Below are 18357 nucleotides of genomic sequence, written 5' to 3'. Positions count from 1 at the left end.
ACGATAGTTTCAGAGTAAAACATACCTGGTAGCAAAGTGGCGAGTTGGAATAAACATGCTTTGAAAAGCTGGTTGAGGACTGCATCTTTGCTGACTAGTGTGATGTGGCCTTCAGCCGGCTCCTTCCCTCCCTGATCCCTTTGAATAATATCAATCTATGATCGCGGCATTTACAGCGCGCCATTCTAACCATTCATCAGAGTGATTGGAGGACGCTGTTGGGTTGATGTGACAGCCAGTGGTGAAGCCCCTTGTGCTTGTCATCACAGTAATCCTGTGAAAGCTAGCCAGTGGCTGGCATTCCTAGGAGACTGTGATTTTTTTGCTACATAAAGCAATACTGTGGTATAGCTATATATAGCATAAGCGATTGGATGATCTCTGGTTCAAGTCCCCTAAGGTGACTTAACATCTAATATATAAAGCAGAGTGTGTGTATGTGTATGTGTATGTATGTATGTTCGCTAAAGGAGTCCTCACCGTTGCATTTACAATCACAAAATTTTCCACAGCCACCTTATATGACTCACGGAACGTCATAATCTATGTTTTGAGGGGAAAATGTAACCCCGCGCTTGTTATTTGCCAAAAAAACCTGCTTACATTAACGTCAATGTAGCTGGGAACACGAGATATAATAGAATCCTATTCTGGAGAGAGAGCGACACACACATAAAGAGACACACACACACAGAGACAGAAAGAGACAAACACACACACACAGAAAGAGACACAGACGGACACACACACGCAGAAGGAGACGCACTGTTAATTTTGATTTGTTATGTAGCTACATTTCTCATACAGGATATTTCACCCTGTCTGCACCAGGGCTGTGGAGTCGGAGTCTGAGTCGTGGAGTCGGAGTCGGAGCTCATTTTGGTGGAGTCGGAGTCGGTATAAAATGCACTGACTCAGACTCCTAAAATATATAATAAATTGGGGACAGTAGTGCAATGCAGAATGTGCTGAATATTTTACTAAATAATATTTAGTATAATGTTTATATTTAAGTGAAAAATTTATTGTAGTACAATGTGAACATCAGACATTTAATTATTTTTATGATACAATAATCAAGATATTTGGATAGAACATAAAATATTTATTGGAATACAACTTTAGAACACAAAAAACTAATAAATTGTAAATGTGTAGTACAATATGTAATTATATATATATATATATATATATATATATATATATATATATATATATATATATATATATACACCGTATTTTTCGCTTTATAAGACGCACCGGAATATAAGACGCACCCCAAACTTAGACATAGAAAAAGGTAAAAAAAAGAAAAATGGGGTCTGTCTTATACTCCGGTGTTCTCTTACCGGAGGGGGGCAGCAGTGGTGGTGAAGCGGGGTCACAGGAGGCACAGGTTGTGCTGGCAGGCGCGGCAGGTCAGTGGCAGCGGGGTCCTTGGTTGCAGGTGCCGTGGCGTCCGTGGTTGCAGGCGCGGTGGCGTCCGCGGTGGCAGGATCCGTGGGGTCCGTGGTGGCGGGTGAGCCGTGCAGCAGGCCGGTGCAGTGAGTGTCCGCGGTCCCGGTTCAGTGGTGGCAGTGGCGGCGGCGACTGCTCAGTGGTGGCAGGGACTGCTCAGTGGTGGAGTGTGTCCGCGGTCCCGGTTCAGTGGTGGCAGCGGCGGTGGCGACTGCTCAGTGGTGGCAGGGACTGCTCAGTGGTGGAGTGTGTCTGCGGTCCCGGTTCAGTGGTGGCAGCGGCGGCGACGGCTCAGTGGTGGGAGTGGCGGCGACGGCTCAGTGGTGGGAGCGGCGGCAACTGCTCAGTGGTGGCAGCTGCAGGGACTGCTCAGTGGTGGAGTGTGTCCGCGGTCCCGGTTCAGTGGTGGCAGCGGCGACGGCTCAGTGGTGGGAGTGGCGGCGACGGCTCAGTGGTGGGAGCGGCGGCAACTGCTCAGTGGTGGCAGCGGCAGGGACTGCTCAGTGGTGGAGTGTGTCCGCGGTCCCGGTTCAGTGGTGGCAGCGGCGGCGACGGCTCAGTGGTGGGAGCGGCGGCAACTGCTCAGTGGTGGCAGCGGCAGGGACTGCTCAGTGGTGGAGTGTGTCCGCGGTCCCGGTTCAGTGGTGGCAGCGGCGGCGACGGCTCAGTGGTGGGAGTGGCGGCGACGGCTCAGTGGTGGGAGCGGCGGCAACTGCTCAGTGGTGGCAGCGGCAGGGACTGCTCAGTGGTGGAGTGTGTCCGCGGTCCCGGTTCAGTGGTGGCAGCGGCGGCGACGGCTCAGTGGTGGGAGCGGCGGCGATGGCTCAGTGGTGGGAGCGGCGGCGACGGCTCAGTGGTGGAGTGTGTCCGCGGTCCCGATTCAAGTAATGGCGCCCGGAGCGACGCATGCGCAGATGGAGCTCTCATCCAAGGGCTCCATCTGCGCATGCGCTGACTCCCGGAGCAGCGCGTGCGCAGATGGAGCTCTCATCCAAGAGCTCCACCGGCGCCATCATTTGAAAGTGGGACCGCGGACAACTGGTAAGCTGCACAGCCGCCCGCCCCCATGCCAGCAGGCTGCCCGCCCACCCTGCGTACAAGCCGCCGGGTACCTGTGCTTGCGTGCGGTGGCAGCCGGGTACCCATGGCTGTGTGCGGGCGGCAGCGGGGTAACTGTGTGAGGGCGGCAGCCGGGTACCTGTGTGAGGGCGGCAGCCGGCTGCCGCCCGCACGGGCACCCGACTGCCGCTCGCACACAGCACCCGGCTGCCGCCCGCACACAGCCATGGGTACCCGTCTGCCACCGCATGCAAGCACAGGTACCCGGCTGCCGACCCCACACAGCACCCGCTGCCGCCCGCACACAGCCACGGGTACCCGGCTGCCGCTGCACGCAAGTACAGGTACCCGGCCGCTTGCATGCAGCCACAGGCACCCGGCCGCCCGATCGCCTCAGACAGGACCCCCCCCCCCCGCTACCGCTTTATAAGACGCACCCCCCATTTTCCTCCCAAAATTTGGGGAGGAAAAGTGCGTCTTATAAAGCGAAAAATACGGTATATATATATACACACACACACAAGATATATATGTAATCTACTGTATATTACATAGTGTATTACATATTTACAATATATAAGTTTTTTGTGTGCTAAAGTTGTATTCCAATAAATATATTTTATGTTCTATCCAAATATCTTGATTATTGTATCATAAAAATTATTAAATGTCTGATGTTCACATACACATGTTCATGTACTACAATAAATTTTGCATCTAACTATAAGCAATATATGTAGGAGTCGGAGCCAGAGTCTGAGTCGGTGCAAGAGAAATTGAGGAGTCGGAGTCGAAGGCTTGGCTTACCGACTCCACAGCCCTGGTCTGCACTGTGTAATTTTAGTTCATATTGTGCTGCTGTATTTGTGTTTAAAAGGTTCAAAACAAAATTTATTAATGTTCTGTCTTTGTGCTTTTTATCAGGAACGGTCAAATGTTGCCAATTTTCCAGGACATTCTGGTCCCGTATCATGCGTAGCCTTTTCAGAAAATGGTTATTACTTGGCAACTGCTGCTGACGATTCCAGTGTTAAACTGTGGGATTTGCGGAAGCTGAAGAACTTTAAGACCCTGCAACTAGAAGAGGGATATCAGGTATGAAATGTTTGAAACGTGCACGTGCAATCGTCAAATATATATATTCATACTCTTAATATGAATCTGTTTTTTTCCATTAATCTGTATATTGGTCTAATTTCTTCCTTTTCAATGAAGGAAATTTCCATACTGGCAAAGATTTGTCTCGGCTTCGTTTTATAGTGTAAACACAAGTCACAAATCCCGTGCAGTTGCAAAGCTAGTATAGCATGCCTACATTATCACATTCCCACATCACTTCTCACCAGTAAGGCTATGTGCGCACAGTGCGTTTTTCGCGTCGTTTTTGCGCGTTTTTCGGGTGCATTTTTGGCCTCAAAACTGCATGACTTTGCTTCCCCAGCAAAGTCTATGAGTTTTCATTTTTGCTGTCCGCACACAACTGTTTTTTAAGCTGCGTTTTTGAGCTTGAAAAAAAAAATGGACATGTCAATTCTTTCCTGCGTTTTTCTGCGTTTTCCGCCCATGCAATGCATTGGAAAAACGCAGAGATCAAAAACGCAGCAAAACGCAGCCAAAAACGCACCAAATTGCGGTAAAAACGCATGCGTTTTGATTCGTTTTTTCGACGCAGGTGCGTTTTTGTGCGTTTTTAGCGGCCAAAAACGCAGCGTCAAAAAAACGCAGCGTGCGCACATAGCCTAATGCAGTGGGGCAGGCAGTTCCATGGAAAACCTAGCAAAGAAAGAAAAGCACTTTTATGTGCATTCACTAGTAAGTGTCTTTAATGCACAGGTACAAGATTTGGGCAGTGTGAGGGGAGCGGATGTGCAGTACCTAGTGGTGGCTGCTATCAGGAGACTGGGCAGCTCCAGAAATGAGCTTTTCTGGCTGCCTTCTCCTACCAAGAATGGCGCAGGTACACGGGATATTGGACCGGGCTGATAAGACATCGATGATCTATCCTAAGGATATATAAAAAGAGAAAAATACTTATCAGCCCATCCACGTATCGACTCTGGATTCCTAGGCTCTGAGGACAAGGGATTGCATGGAAATAATCTCCAGCTCGCCACCGTAGAAACTGGAAAGCCAGTGGAAAAGAAAAGGTATCCAGCAATCCTATAAAAAAAAAATCTAAATTTATTTACACATGATTAAAAAAATGTAAGGTCTCATTGTTCAGTAACTTTGCTATAGAATATGAGTAAGGATTTGTTATGGGTGAACTTGCAGATATCCGAGATCGGCGGGACTAACTGGACTTAATATATCTTGGATATCTGACCTGATGCCAAACCCATATATGGGGACCGCCGTGAGTGCTAATATTAAACAGCTTCTATGAATGTAAAAAAGTCCCATGAATGTATAAAAGAGCATGTTAAAAAGGCAAAGATAGTCAGAAGTTCACCAATTTTCTAAAAATTGTGGAACAATTTAAAAAAAAAATGTTTAACAATGTAAAATTGGAAAGACATTAAATATCTGATTTATATACAATATTTAATATCAAAAGATTCAGAGATGTTGAAGAAATCCATGTGCACAAGAGAAAATAGCCTACGAGCCCTCCGGCGGTAATGCATTAAAAATAGGCATGATTCAGTCATGCAAATCCATCCATAGGTTCAGAAATATTCCAGAGATCATTGTCTGTGAACAGTTGGCTCTGTAGTCCTCAAATGTAACATAATGCGCTATCATGAAAACTGTTCTGCGGTTAGAGGAATTAAAATTAAAAACTCATGTAATCCGCACATGACTATTAATAAAGTTTTATAAAATACTAAACTAATACCAGGAAGTATAAAAAAAAACAACTTCATTTAAACATGACAAACCAAAAAAAGACAATACCCCAGCATAAAAACTGTGGGGAAAAAAAGCACTCCTAAACATATTGGAAAAAAAAAAGAGCAAGTAACCTAATTTAGGTAATAGGTACAGAAATCCTGCTGAAAATAGCAACATCAAAAACTCACCAAAGAGTCATCTAACAAGGAATTTAGCTTTCTACCTCTATTGCAAAGCTGAGTCTCTTAGAACCCAGCAGCTTCTTCTTCTTCCCTTCACCCTGTTAACTGGATCCAGAAAAGGAAATGTCAGCCCTTCCCATACTGTATACACAGAGCTTACTCAGCTCTGTGTATACAGCAAGCAGGAAGGCAGAGATTGTAATAAACCCTCTCTGCCTTCTTTATGGGCAAACTGTAGATGAAGCTGCTGCATGATCTTGTGCAGACAGCTTAGTCTGCATTGATGTTTTAGAATGTCTGTGCAGAGTAAAGCATAGACAACTCAGATATTTAATGAATGTGGGCACTGCAGAACTTGATAAAAATGCACATTACACTGACCCTGACTAAAGTTTCACCAAGTTAGCCATACTCTGGTTGAACCCGAAATGATTACCCCCATCTATCATTAATACCAAAAATCTATGTCTATCTAAATTAAGTCTTAAAATAAAAATTTAAAAAATATAGTCCATTACATTTTCAGTAAACTACCATGGTTTTATGTGCATCTTTATCTGAAGGCAGTCACCAAAAATAGACTGGTGGTTTAGAGGGGGACAAGACGGCTGACAGGTTTTCTTTTAAACAGCAGTAGTCTGCGTTTAGAGGCAGGTGTCGGCACCCACTGTGTATGGTGTGGGCTCTGTTCCTGCGCCTGCTCCAAAACACTTGCACCCGATATCAACCTAGTAATAATGTCAGAAAGATGTTAATGCTTAAATCATAGTTTTTTGGGGGGAATTTTTTTTTTTTTTTTTTAAACTGTGTTCTAGAAACAAAGCTGCTTCTGAAGTAAAAAAAACAAACACAAAAAACCCTTGGTTTTGATTGGCTGTCATTTGCTTTACATTTGCTTGTGTGTAATGTTTGCTTTTTTCACTTGTAATATTTCTGTTTTCTTTCAGGTGCGGTCGCTGATATTTGATCAGAGTGGTACATATCTTGCAATTGGAGGGACCGACGTCCAAGTTTTTATCTGCAAACAGTGGGCAGAAGTTTTGCACTTCACAGGTCTGTTTCATGGTGCTTTTAAATATTAAATAACATATTTTTAGTTAAAACTATAATAAGTTTGAACATGCTAAACACCATAGTGCCTATTAATTTTAGGCTTACAGGTAGAAAAATACTTTTTAGCCATTCTATTAAAGTGTAAGGCTTTATCTATTTATAGGTATTTTGCATCAACATTTGTAAGTAAGGTGCGTTACATGCACTAATCGTTTTCAGATTTAGCTCCACATTTGCCGTTGTTTTCCCTACGCCATATTCCTCGTATGTGGTGCAGGTTTCAGCTTTTGCATTGTAATATTGAAGCTACATCAAAGTCTGTGGCTTGTAATACATGCAGATTTTGGGGTGACTTTGCTTTAATCCTGTTAAAGACCTGGACAGTTTTTGCGCTTTCATTTAAATTTAGTTCCAAGAATCAACTTTTTATATTTCCATGGTCCTTGCCATATTATGGCTGTTATATTTTAGAGGACATGATGTCGTTTTTGAATGAAAACATGTATTTTACCAAACACTTTTCCAAGACCATTTAATACATCATCTGACTCTCAGAGCGGGCATCCACAGCATGCTAGATCAATATAAGCCAGTTAGCACATCCAAAGTCATTCATATATTTTCAATTTTAAAATGCATCAAATATACAATATGTTTTCTATAAACCTGCTTTACTCAGTCTATGTAGCATAGATGTCTCCATTCCCGTGAACTCCGTGCATCTTATTTTTGTGTATCTTGAGTCAACCATTAAGTTATGCTATTGAGAGCTGTGGAGGGCTGTGTGAGAGATGTGTTCCCTTGTATAGAATCTTCAGGAGGCGCTATGTCACTGATAGAGGCTGTGTAACATAATGTGAACACTGACTAATGACTATTCACTCCCCCACTTTTGCCTTCAGAAATGTACTTCCACTCAGGGTTTTATTCCACAATGTGTGTATGAGATTTGGTAGCATCTCATACATTGTGCAGCTGCTGTAAAATGCTTACAGTAGGTGTTTCCATATACTGTAAATGCAGTGAATTTTATTTATTATAAAACTTCTTGACAGCTGATTAGGTGCTGCCCATTGCTGCTAACTACAATTGCTGGCTAGACAGAGCAACAATACTAGCCTTCAATATCATCTTTGCTTCTTTTGTGACAATAACAAAAGCCAAAAAAATTGTGCAGTATTATAATGGAGATCATTGCTAACCACTCTGGAATAAAACTGTCAATGTTTGCTTCTGCATACAGTGGATTCTGTTCAAAAATGATTTTCTGGGATAAACTTTTATCCCAGCAAATGATCGTTTCTGTATAACACTTAAAGAAGTTGTCCAGTTACCAAAACTGATTTTTTTTTTTCTGATAAATCTTGCTAATATGTGCCCCTCAACACATCTATTATGTTTTTTCAGCAAACTTAGGTTTTATTGTGCACTAGCAGCACATGCCCATTGCTGGCTCCAGCTCTGATGGGGTTAATCTCTCCTCTGACTTCCTGTGTTCAGTTCCTACAAGTTCCAGAATTCTTTGTGGCTCTAGGGCGGTGTCTAGCTTATCTAACACCCCCCCCCTCAGATCTCCACCCAAAGCGAGAAATCACACAGAGACATCCGAAGCTGCCAGCTCTGCACACAACCAGGGGAAGAAAGTGTGTGTGTGTGTGTGTGTGTGTGTGTGTGTGTGTGTGTGTGTGTGTGTGTTTGTGTGTTTGTGTGTGTGTGTCTGTGTGTGTTTTTGTGAGTGTTTGTGTGTGTCTGTGTGTGTGTGTGTGTACAGAAAATATGATTATTAGCCGGCGCAACATGTGAAAAAAATAATTGGGGAAAAAAAAGTGACGGGGTGATGAGATTGCTTTTTTCCCTCTTGCCTAGTCTGTGTGTCGTCCGTATCATCCGCAAACCGCATATGACCGGATCCTGTGGATTAAATGTGCAACGCATGCAACCGTTATTTTACCGGATCCTTCTGCAGCGGGACACAGAATTTATCGGCCGGCGCTGGAGTCAGCTGACTCCTGATCTCACAGCCCGCACACGCTGCAATGGCTGCAGGTGGGTTCCTTCACATGACCGTTCCGTTTGTCCTGGTCAGTTCCTGGTTTTTTGCGGCCCCACAGACAGGACCATCTTTTCAATGTCTTTTGTGTAGGATCGGATGGCATGCGGTAGCACTTCCATGTGCATCCGATCCTACAAAAAAAAACCACATCGGATGCCGTATGTCCGCTCCGTTATTATGGAACATGTCCTATTCTGTTCCGTAATAACGAACCGTGACTCAATACAAGTCAGTGGGTCCGCAAAATTCCCGGAAGCAACACGTAAGCACTTCCGTGTGACTTCCGTTGGGTGCCCGTGCAGTCAGTGTCCCGCTCCAGCCCCAGCCCCGCGGCTGCCCGCTCAGCAGTGTCAGCAGCGGCCCGCACTGCAGTGTCAGCAGCCGCGGGGATGACAAGCACTACCGTCAGGAGGTTAGTAAGTTCATTACATACGGTGTTGAAGTCCTGCCCTCCTGACGTCAGCGGTCGTCACTGCCTTCTATGCCCGCCGCTTGTCACATCACCTCTCGCTGTCGACCCAAGACTGTGACTAGTGGTAACGTCACGGGCCGCTCGCGATACTTTGTGAAGACGGCGGTCATTGAACTCGGTGACAGCGCTGCTGTCAGGAGTTCAGCGATCATCGCAGGTAATATACCTCGCTAACCTCCTGATAGCAGCACTCGTCATGCCCTATTGATGTTAGCTCAGGTCACTGCACGGCTCTCCCAGCAAATAGGGAACATTCTGTTCTTCATTGACTGGGACATTGACTATGGTATGGATCATCGTGGGACCCCCTTGTATTACACCAGAGCTGGATTTGTTTTTCTTTCTAATAAATTGGTGAAAGAGGGAATGTGTTGGGGAGTGTTTTTTCAAATAAAAATGTGTTTCTTGTCTATTTTTTTTTTTTTTTTATTACTGCCTGGGTTGGTGATGTCGGGTATCTGATACACGCCTGACATCACACATCTGGTATTAACCCCATATATTACCCCGTTTGCCACCGCACCAGGGCAATGGGATGAGCTGGCGCGAAGCACCAGGACTGGCGCATCTAATGGATGCGCTACTTCTGGGGCGGCTGCAGCCTGCTATTTTTAGGCTGGGGAGTGTCCAATAACGGTGAACCTCCCTAGTCTGAGAATACCAGACCACAGCTGTCCGCTTTACCTTGTGGTGATCCAATTTTGGGGGACCCCGTGTTTTTTGTTTTAAATTATTTAGTTAATTTAAAATAACAGTGTGGGGGGGGCCTCTGTTTTGGATTACCAGCCAAGGTGAAGCTGCCAGCTGTGGTTTGCAGGCGGCAGCCGTTTGCTTTACCCTAGCTGGCTACAAAGGGGGACCGCATGTCATTTTTTTTTTTATTTATTTATTTTTTGGCTAAATACAAGACTAAGCACCTTAGTGCCACATGACAGTCACAAAAGGGTGCCAGCTTAGAATATGCAGGGGGGTAGGACATTATATATGTCTTTCTTATCTATCTATCTATCCAGCCCTCTATTCATTCATTCATTCATCCCTCTATCCCTCTGTCTCTATATCTATCTATCCATCTCTATATCTACTCATCTATTTATCTTTCTTGCTGCTTCCGTTTTTTGCGGTCCGCAAAAAAACCCGGAAGGCACGCAGATGTCACACGGATGCCACTAGGATGCATCCGTGAAACAAAAGGACCGTTTTTGTGGCCCGCAAAATCGGAACGGTCATGTGAATGTAGCCTTAACAGCAGTCGCTGCCTGCTGCCGATCACATGTGACCGTGTGCGGGCTGTGTGTGCAGGCTGTGTGTACAGGAGTTCAGCTGAGTTCAGATCAGCTGACTCAAGTGTCGGCTGATTAGGCTGGGGCCACACAGGGATTACTGCGATCCCCTCGCATTACACTCGGCTCACGCTCAGTACAGCAGAGCTGAGTGTCATGCGTGTGTCCCTGCGACTTAGGTCCGACTGTGCGAGCAGACCTCAGCTGCGGGGGGCGGTCCGCCACTCGAGGGGTGGGCCAGCACTGAGGAGTGGTGGGAGGGATTTCTCTCCCTCTCTCCTCCGTAGTCCACCGATGTACCGCAAGTGCAGTGTGATTTTTCTCTCACCACATACACTTGAATGGGTAAAAGAGAGAGTCTTGCATTACAGTTGGAGCATGCTGCGATTGTTTTCTCGGACCAATTAGGGCGGAGAAAATAATCACTCATGTGCGCTAACACACAGGCTAATATTGGTCCGAGTGGAATGCGATGTTTTATCGCACTCCACTCGCACTGTGTTTCTCGCCGTGTGGCTTAGACCTTACTTATTCTGTGTCCCCCTGCATCCTTCGCAGCGTGTGCAGACTGGAGTTCAGCTGCGTTCAGATCAGCTGACTCCAGTGCTGGACTGAACTCCGCTGACCTCACAGCCCGTACACTCTGCAATGGATGCAGGGGGACACAGAACAAGTAATCGGCCGACACTGGAGTCATCTGATTACTTGGGATGAATTAAGCAGTAAAATGCTCTGGTGCTCGATGGGCGAAGCCCATGTCGATTTTTTTTTTAAAAATTCACTAAAAAAAAAAACAAACAAAAAATCACATTGTTTGTGGGCTCCCGCTGCATTTTCTATTGCTAAGGGTAACCCAAGCAGCTACTGGCTGCTAACCCCCGCTGCTTGGTGTTACTTTCACTGGCAATAGAAATCCAGGGAAGCATTTTTTTTTTATAAAGGTTTTTGCCTGAAAACTTTTTTAAAAAAATGACGTGGGCTTCGCCATATTTTTGTATGCTAGCCAGGTACAGCAGGCAGCTACGGGCTGCCCCCAACCCCCAGCTGCCTATTTGTACCCAGCTGGAAACCAAAAATATAGAGAAGCCCTTTTTTTTATTTCATGAATTTCATGAAATAATTAAAAAAAAAAAAAAATGACATGGGCTTCGCCGAATTTTTGAGTCCAGCCAGGTACAACTAGGCAGCTGGGGATTGGAATCCGCAGTGAAGGGTGCCCAAACTTTCTGGGCCCCCCGCTGTGAATTGCAGTCCACAGCCGCCCCAGAAAATGGCGCTTTCATAGAAGCGCCATCTTCTGGCGCTGTATCCAACTCTTCCAGTGGCCCTGGTGGCAGGTGGCACGCTGGGTAATAAGGGGTTAATACCAGCTATGTTTTACCAGCTGGTATAAAGCCCGAGATTCTTAATGGCAGGCCAAGTTTGACCTGGCCATTAAGAATCTCCAATAAAGGGTTTAAAAAAAAAAAAAAAAGACCACACAGAGAAAAATACTTTATTAGAAATAAATACACAGACACAATAGGGACTCCATGTTTATTACTCCCTCTCACCCCTCCACGATGGAGAGATTTCTGTACTGACCATGCCAGGAGAGAGCGAGGGAAAAGAGAGAGCGAGGGGGGGAGGAAAAGAGAGCGAGGGGGGGAGGAAAAGAGAGCGAGGGGGGGAGGAAAAGAGAGCGAGGGGGGGAGGAAAAGAGAGCGAGGGGGGGAGGAAAAGAGAGCGAGGGGGGGAGGAAAAGAGCGAGGGGGAGGAAAAGAGCGAAGGGGGGGAGGAAAAGAGCGCAGGGGGGAGGAAAAGAGCGCGGTGGGGAGGAAAAGAGCGCGGTGGGGAGGAAAAGAGCGCGCGGTGGGGAGGAAAAGAGAGCGCGGTGGGGAGGAAAAGAGAGCGCGGTGGGGAGGAAAAGAGAGCGCGGTGGGGAGGAAAAGAGAGCGCGGTGGGGAGGAAAAGAGAGCGCGGTGGGGGAGGAAAAGAGCGCGCGGTGGGGGAGGAAAAGAGAGCGCGGGGGGAGGAAAAGAGAGCGTGGGGGGGAAGAGAGCGAGGGAAAAGAGAGGGATAAGAGGGGGGCAGAGAAGAGGGGAGGGGGAGAAGAGTGGGGGGAGAGAAGAGAGTGGGGAAAGAATGGGGGGGGGCAGAGGTGCTCTGTCACAAACTGTCTCCACTCTGTGACTTGTGCAGGTGACAGAGTGCAGACAATTGGTCCCATGCAGCAGGACAGATGGCAGAGCACAGCGGTGACATGCCTGTCAGTGTCTTGCTGCTGGGAGGAGCAGATGATCACACTGCCTGACACCGGCCGCTCTCCTGACATCGCAGCAGAGTGGGCGGGTGGACAGTGTGATCACATACTTACGTGCAGGGGGGGATTCAGCTGAAGAACCCCCCACCCCGTACTGCACACTGGCGCCCCGTGCCTCACCATCTGCAGGACGCTTTGCCGGCTCCACACTGACGTCCTCCGGATCCTCCCCTCGATGCTGGGCTGTGATGTGCGGTAGTTACCGCCCACAGCCCTGTCACTCAATCTGAGTGGTGCCAGCCTCCTCTGACGTGTACCCGTCTTGTTTGAGAGCCCGGAAATGCCGGGACGTCAGAGGATACTGGCGGCCACAGCTCCAGGGGGTCATGTGACAGGCACTGAGCGTGCAGGATAGCGCCGCTCAGTGCCAGAACTGGAAACAGAAGCCAATGGAGAAAACGCGTAGAAAGGTAAGTAGAACTCCTACAGAAAATAAAAAAAATGGGTGAACCACCCCTTTAATCTCGCAACTTCTTGTGCTGCCGTTGCTTCAGTCTTTGTTTACCAGCTGCAGCACAGAGGTCATGACTCCAGTGTATATCACCACTGCGGCCAGTCATTGAGTTCTGTGGCTCTTATCGTCTACGTTAGCAAAGCTGCTAACCTTAGTGATTAGGTTAGATAAGGCTGCTTTCACACGTCTGGTTTTAGCAGAGCCGGCCAATCCGGCTCTAAAACATATGCAACGGATGTGGCAACAAAACCGCATCCTTTCCATAAGTTTTTTTTTTTTACATGCGGCCCGTCCGGTTTTAGCCGCTTGGAGCACGCTACGGAGCATGCGCAGTGTAAAAAAAGCATGCGGCGGTGTTTGCCGCAGGACCCCCGCATGCGGCGTCCATAGGCATGCATTGCAAATTGCACCGCATCGGCCAGATGTGGGTTTTTTTTTTGCCGGACAAAAAAAGTGCCAGGAAATGTTCCATCCGGCCGCCGCGTCTGTTAAATCTGCGGCATGCGGCAAAAAAACGGACAGAATGCAAGCCCATGCGACACAATACAGCACTAATGTAAGTCTATGCAAAAAAAAACTGCAACCGGCGGCAAAAAAAGGTTGCGTTTTTTCTGCAAAGCGCCGGATTGTGCCGCACAGGAAAAAACGGATGTGTGAAAGCAGCCTAATAGTCCTTCATAAAAACCTTTTGACTATATCTGGACCACCAATACACTTTAAATGTCTTGGCAGTCGGCATTCTTCTCTGCCTTTTTATTTTCTAAATTGTCACCGCATTATATGGCAGCTGCATGAGGACTTCCCGTAAAGAGGGTTTATTACCATCTCTCCTTTCCAGATTACTTGTATATACAGCGGTTGTGCAAGCACCCTGTATGCAATATAGGCAGATCTCTCAGGGCTTCTTCCTCCTTACACCCAGTGATCACATGATCAGTGGGTCTGAAGAGCGGAGCTGCTTAGTCCTAAGAAATTGTCAGCTCAGCTATGTAGCCAGCCATCTCACCTGTTAATTTACCAGCCCAAGATAGAGTAAACCATAGTAAAAAAAATAGTTTTAAATATTGTGTAAAATGAATGGAAAAGAAAAAAAAAAGTAGCTGCCAATCCAAATTGCTGTTACTAGCCCTACCCCTTCAACTACAAAAAAAAGTGTCCATTATACTCCTCAAGTTTGAAATTACAACACCAAAAAAGAAAAAGTTGTGGAAATATGTAAACACATGTTGATGATATACCAATGATGAATAAATGAAAACAAAATTTTCCAGACCTCCTGATTTATTCAGTATTGAGAGCGACTGCAATGCAAAGAAATCCCTCCTCTTGCACACCTTGGCTGCTATCAGTTAGGTTATTAACCCCTTCAGCCCCAGAGCCTTTCCGTTTTTTGGTTTGTTTTTTTTGCTCCCCTTCTTCCGAGAGCCGCAACTTTTTTTTATTTTTCCGTCAATCTTGCCATTGCGGGACGAGCTGTACTTTTAAATGAAACCATAAGTTTTACCATATAGTGTACTGGAAAACCGCAAAAAAATTTAAAGTGTGGAAAAAACTGCAAAATAAAAGTGTGATTGCACAAAAGTTTTTGGGATATTTTATTCACCATGTTCACTATATGGTGAAACTGATGTTGGTGTGATGCCTGAGGTCGGTGCGAGTTTGTAGACCCCAAACGTATAGGTTTACTTGTATCTAAGGGGTTACAAAAAATTCACAAGCTTGTCCAATGAAAGTGGCGTACGTTTTGCGCCATTTTCCGAAACCCGTAGAGTTCTTATTTTTTGAGATCTATGTCTCAGTGACGGCTTTTATTTTGCGTCTCAAGCTGACTTTTCTAATGGGACTATTTTTGCACAGATGTTGCGTTCTGATTGCCTGTTATTGCATTGTGCGCAAAATTTGCGGCGACCAAAAAAAAAACGTAATTTTGGCGTTTGGAATTTTTTTGCCGCTATGCCGTTTACCAATCAGATTAATTGATTTTACATTTTGATAGATCGGGCATTTCTGAACGCGGCAATACCAAATGTGTATATTTTTTTTAATTTTTTAACCCTTTAATTTCCAATGGGCTGAAAGGGGGGTGATTTGAACTTTTAGGTGTTTTTTGGGTGTTTTTTTAAACCTTTTTTTTTCACTTTTTTTTTTAATTTTACTAGGCTCCCTAGGTGAGTATATGGATCAGCAATCTGGTCGCTCTGCAGTTCTCAGCTCTGTAGCTGAGATGTACAGATATGGCAGATATGCTGCTTTACTCTCAATGCCAGAAGTATGCCGGTACTGAGAAAGTGACTCATTTTAGCTACAGGCGTCATCACGTGACCCTGTGCTACCATGGCAACCACCGAAAGTCACGTGATCATGCACGTGACTTCCGTTGGGGCGGCAGTAAGTAAAAGTAATGGCTGCGCGCATATACATCTCGCTTGCCAGACTTTGGCAGCGAGATGCAAGGGGTTAAAAGTTGCGTTCCATTCGTAACTTGCAGGCACACGTCAGCTGTTGAAAACACCTAATATGTGCGCGGATCGCCACAACCTGCCTACGGCAGGGGGCGGGGATTAACCTTACACGATCCATGACTGATATATCAGTCATGGGTCGTGAAGGGGTTAAACTGAGAAATGTCCGTCTGAGGAATGTTCTGTCATGCTGAATGCACTGGAGCAAATCATCAAGATGAGCAGCTGGCAGCTCTTTGTTATTTCCGATCAATGACATCCTTGATGTCTCCCATGGAGCACATCAAGGATGGAGCACAAGTCCAGAAACTCTGCAGGCCATGGTAGCATATTTAGGCCATATAGGTTGCTCATAGTAGCACCAGCAAAATGTGGTCTGAAGTTGTCCTGGTGAAAAAAGGCTCCTAGGAAACTTTGGTAACAAAACTTGGGGTATGGCCATTTATTCAAAGCAATGTAATGCCGAGCCGTTATTTTACCTGAAATGAAAAGTAGAGGCATCCAGCTACCCCACACCACATTCTTCGGACTAAGATCCATGTGATCCCTCATGTTCCCTTCCATCCAGGTTTGGTGTGGGCTCAGGAGCTCTATTCTCCAATACCTACTGCATTACAAAATGGTAAATGTTAAGTCACATATTGAGACGATTTTAATGTATAAAATTAGCATGGTGCGCAAAGTTACATGTGGGTTTTTTTGTGTCAAGATGCTATGTCTTCTAGGTTGCAGCCTTCTTACATAGTTCTAATGTATCATTGTTGCCATCTTTCAACAGAGTGATGTCAAGTCCATTCATTGTAAGCTTAGTGTCTATATTTTCTCCTCCCTAGATCACAGTGCACTCACAACAGGTTTGGCATTTGGTCAGAATGCAAAGTTTTTGGCATCTACAGGAATGGATCGGAGTCTACGCTTTTACAGCCTTTGAAGTGACTGTCTGGACATCTTCTAGTGCTCTCGAAACCACACGACAGATGATGTTGCCCAACATGCTCATGACTTGTAATATGTTAACATCTGTGTGATTGATAACTACTGGAGTGTATTTTCTGCAGAAGCTAAAATGCTACCAAACAAAATGCTTTCCTATTTCTGTTTGTGACTTCTACTTGCCTTTTTATCAGTTTTTTTATGCTGTTACCTTACAAAGTTATTCCTATCCGGGATATTAATGTAATATAAAAAAAGGCATAAATGTCTATTAGATGCAGATGGCACCATATCGATCACAAGATAGTTCTGTGACTAACCTCATTCTGAAAAATATATGCAGGTCCCAGATGTGGAAATGCCTTTTAAAAGTAATTGTCCAGTCCCTATATATACAAATAGCCACTGGGTATAAATTCAATTATCAGATAGTAAATAGCAACTTTTCACTTACTCCGGAAAAATATTTTTTAAAAATAACTTTTAATAAATCCACTAAAATGTGATAAATAATCACAAAAGACAAACAAATAACATATAAAAGAGTATGGCCCTCCTGTCTCTTCAAAAGAGATGTATAAGCCAAAAAAAATATTTGGACTTTCACCCCCAATGCAATCGGACTTTTGTAACCATATTTAAAGGTGCCAATTAACATTAGCGTCCACTAATAATAAAGAATCAGATTAGTCTTGCCTCTCTTCACACTAAAAAACGAATTGGTCTCACCAAATTTTTTTGGATGCCATCTTTTCAATAACTGGGGTCCAAAGAAATACCCCTTGACAGATCAGTTGTACCTCCCGACGCGTTTTGCTCAGGAAAAAACTCTTCAGGGGAGTCTCAAATGTATCACATCTTTTTTAGGTCCCTTAAATTATGAACCTACCATTTGCATAACATGCAATTAGTATAAACTCATCACATAATCAATTTGTGACATATCCAATTCCGGTCCCAACAAACTATGGACCCATATCCTATATAACGTGCACGTGACTGGAGCGGCCGTGCTTATCGCTTTATCAAAATCTATTTTTTGATAGAGCGATAAGCACGGCCGCTCCAGTCACGTGCACGTTATATAGGATATGGGTCCATAGTTTGTTGGGACCGGAATTGGATATGTCACAAATTGATTGTGATGAGTCTATACTAATTGCATGTTATGCAAATGGTAGGTTCATAATTTAAGGGACCTAAAAAAGATGTGATACATTTGAGACTCCCCTGAAGAGTTTTTTCCTGAACGAAACGCGTCGGGAGGTACAACTGAGCTGTCAAGGGGTATTTCTTTGGACCTCAGTTATTGAAAAGATGGCATCCAAAAAAATTTGGTGAGACCAATTTGTTTTTTAGTGTGAAGAGAGGTAAGACTAATCTGATTCTTTATTATTAGTGGACGCTAATGTTAATTGGCACCTATAAATATGGTTACAAAAGTCCGATTGCATTGGGGGTGAAAGTCCAAATATTTTTTTTTGCTTATACATATCTTTTGAAGAGACAGGAGGGCCATACTCTTTTATATGTTATTTGTTTATCTTTTGTGATTATTTATCACATTTTAGTGGATTTATTAAAAGTTATTTTTTAAAAATATTTTTCCGGAGTAAGTGAAAAGTTGCTATTTACAGTCCCTATATATAAACCAAAAGCTTTGATATAAAAAAAAAAATTAGACTCTTTATTTACACTGATACTCTGTCTTGGCAGCTTGCCTTCCAGCTAAGCTAGAACATTTCTACACAGACATCGAACTTCCTGTTGTAGACACTACAGTCATTACCATTGCAATAATCACATGTCCT

At 44.9% G+C, this 18357-nt stretch overlaps 1 protein-coding gene across 1 annotated transcript in view; it reads left to right on the top strand.

Moving 5' to 3' along the window:
* The window catches only part of PRPF19 (pre-mRNA processing factor 19), a 188489-nt gene extending 171442 nt beyond the window's left edge, over positions 1 to 17047 (top strand). Inside the window, exons 14-16 of the mRNA XM_075347335.1 lie at positions 3442 to 3612; positions 6482 to 6587; positions 16447 to 17047. Of these exons, the coding sequence (XP_075203450.1) occupies positions 3442 to 3612; positions 6482 to 6587; positions 16447 to 16544 (375 nt within the window). The 3' untranslated portion in view covers positions 16545 to 17047. The remainder of the gene's footprint in view (positions 1 to 3441; positions 3613 to 6481; positions 6588 to 16446) is intronic.
* Positions 17048 to 18357: the final 1310 nt, after the last annotated feature.

The sequence above is a fragment of the Anomaloglossus baeobatrachus genome, chromosome 5 (assembly GCF_048569485.1).
Source record: "Anomaloglossus baeobatrachus isolate aAnoBae1 chromosome 5, aAnoBae1.hap1, whole genome shotgun sequence".
In the NCBI taxonomy this organism is placed as follows: domain Eukaryota; kingdom Metazoa; phylum Chordata; class Amphibia; order Anura; family Aromobatidae; genus Anomaloglossus; species Anomaloglossus baeobatrachus.
Note: the sequence above shows the minus strand (reverse complement) of the source record. Positions and strands in the feature narration are given on the sequence as shown.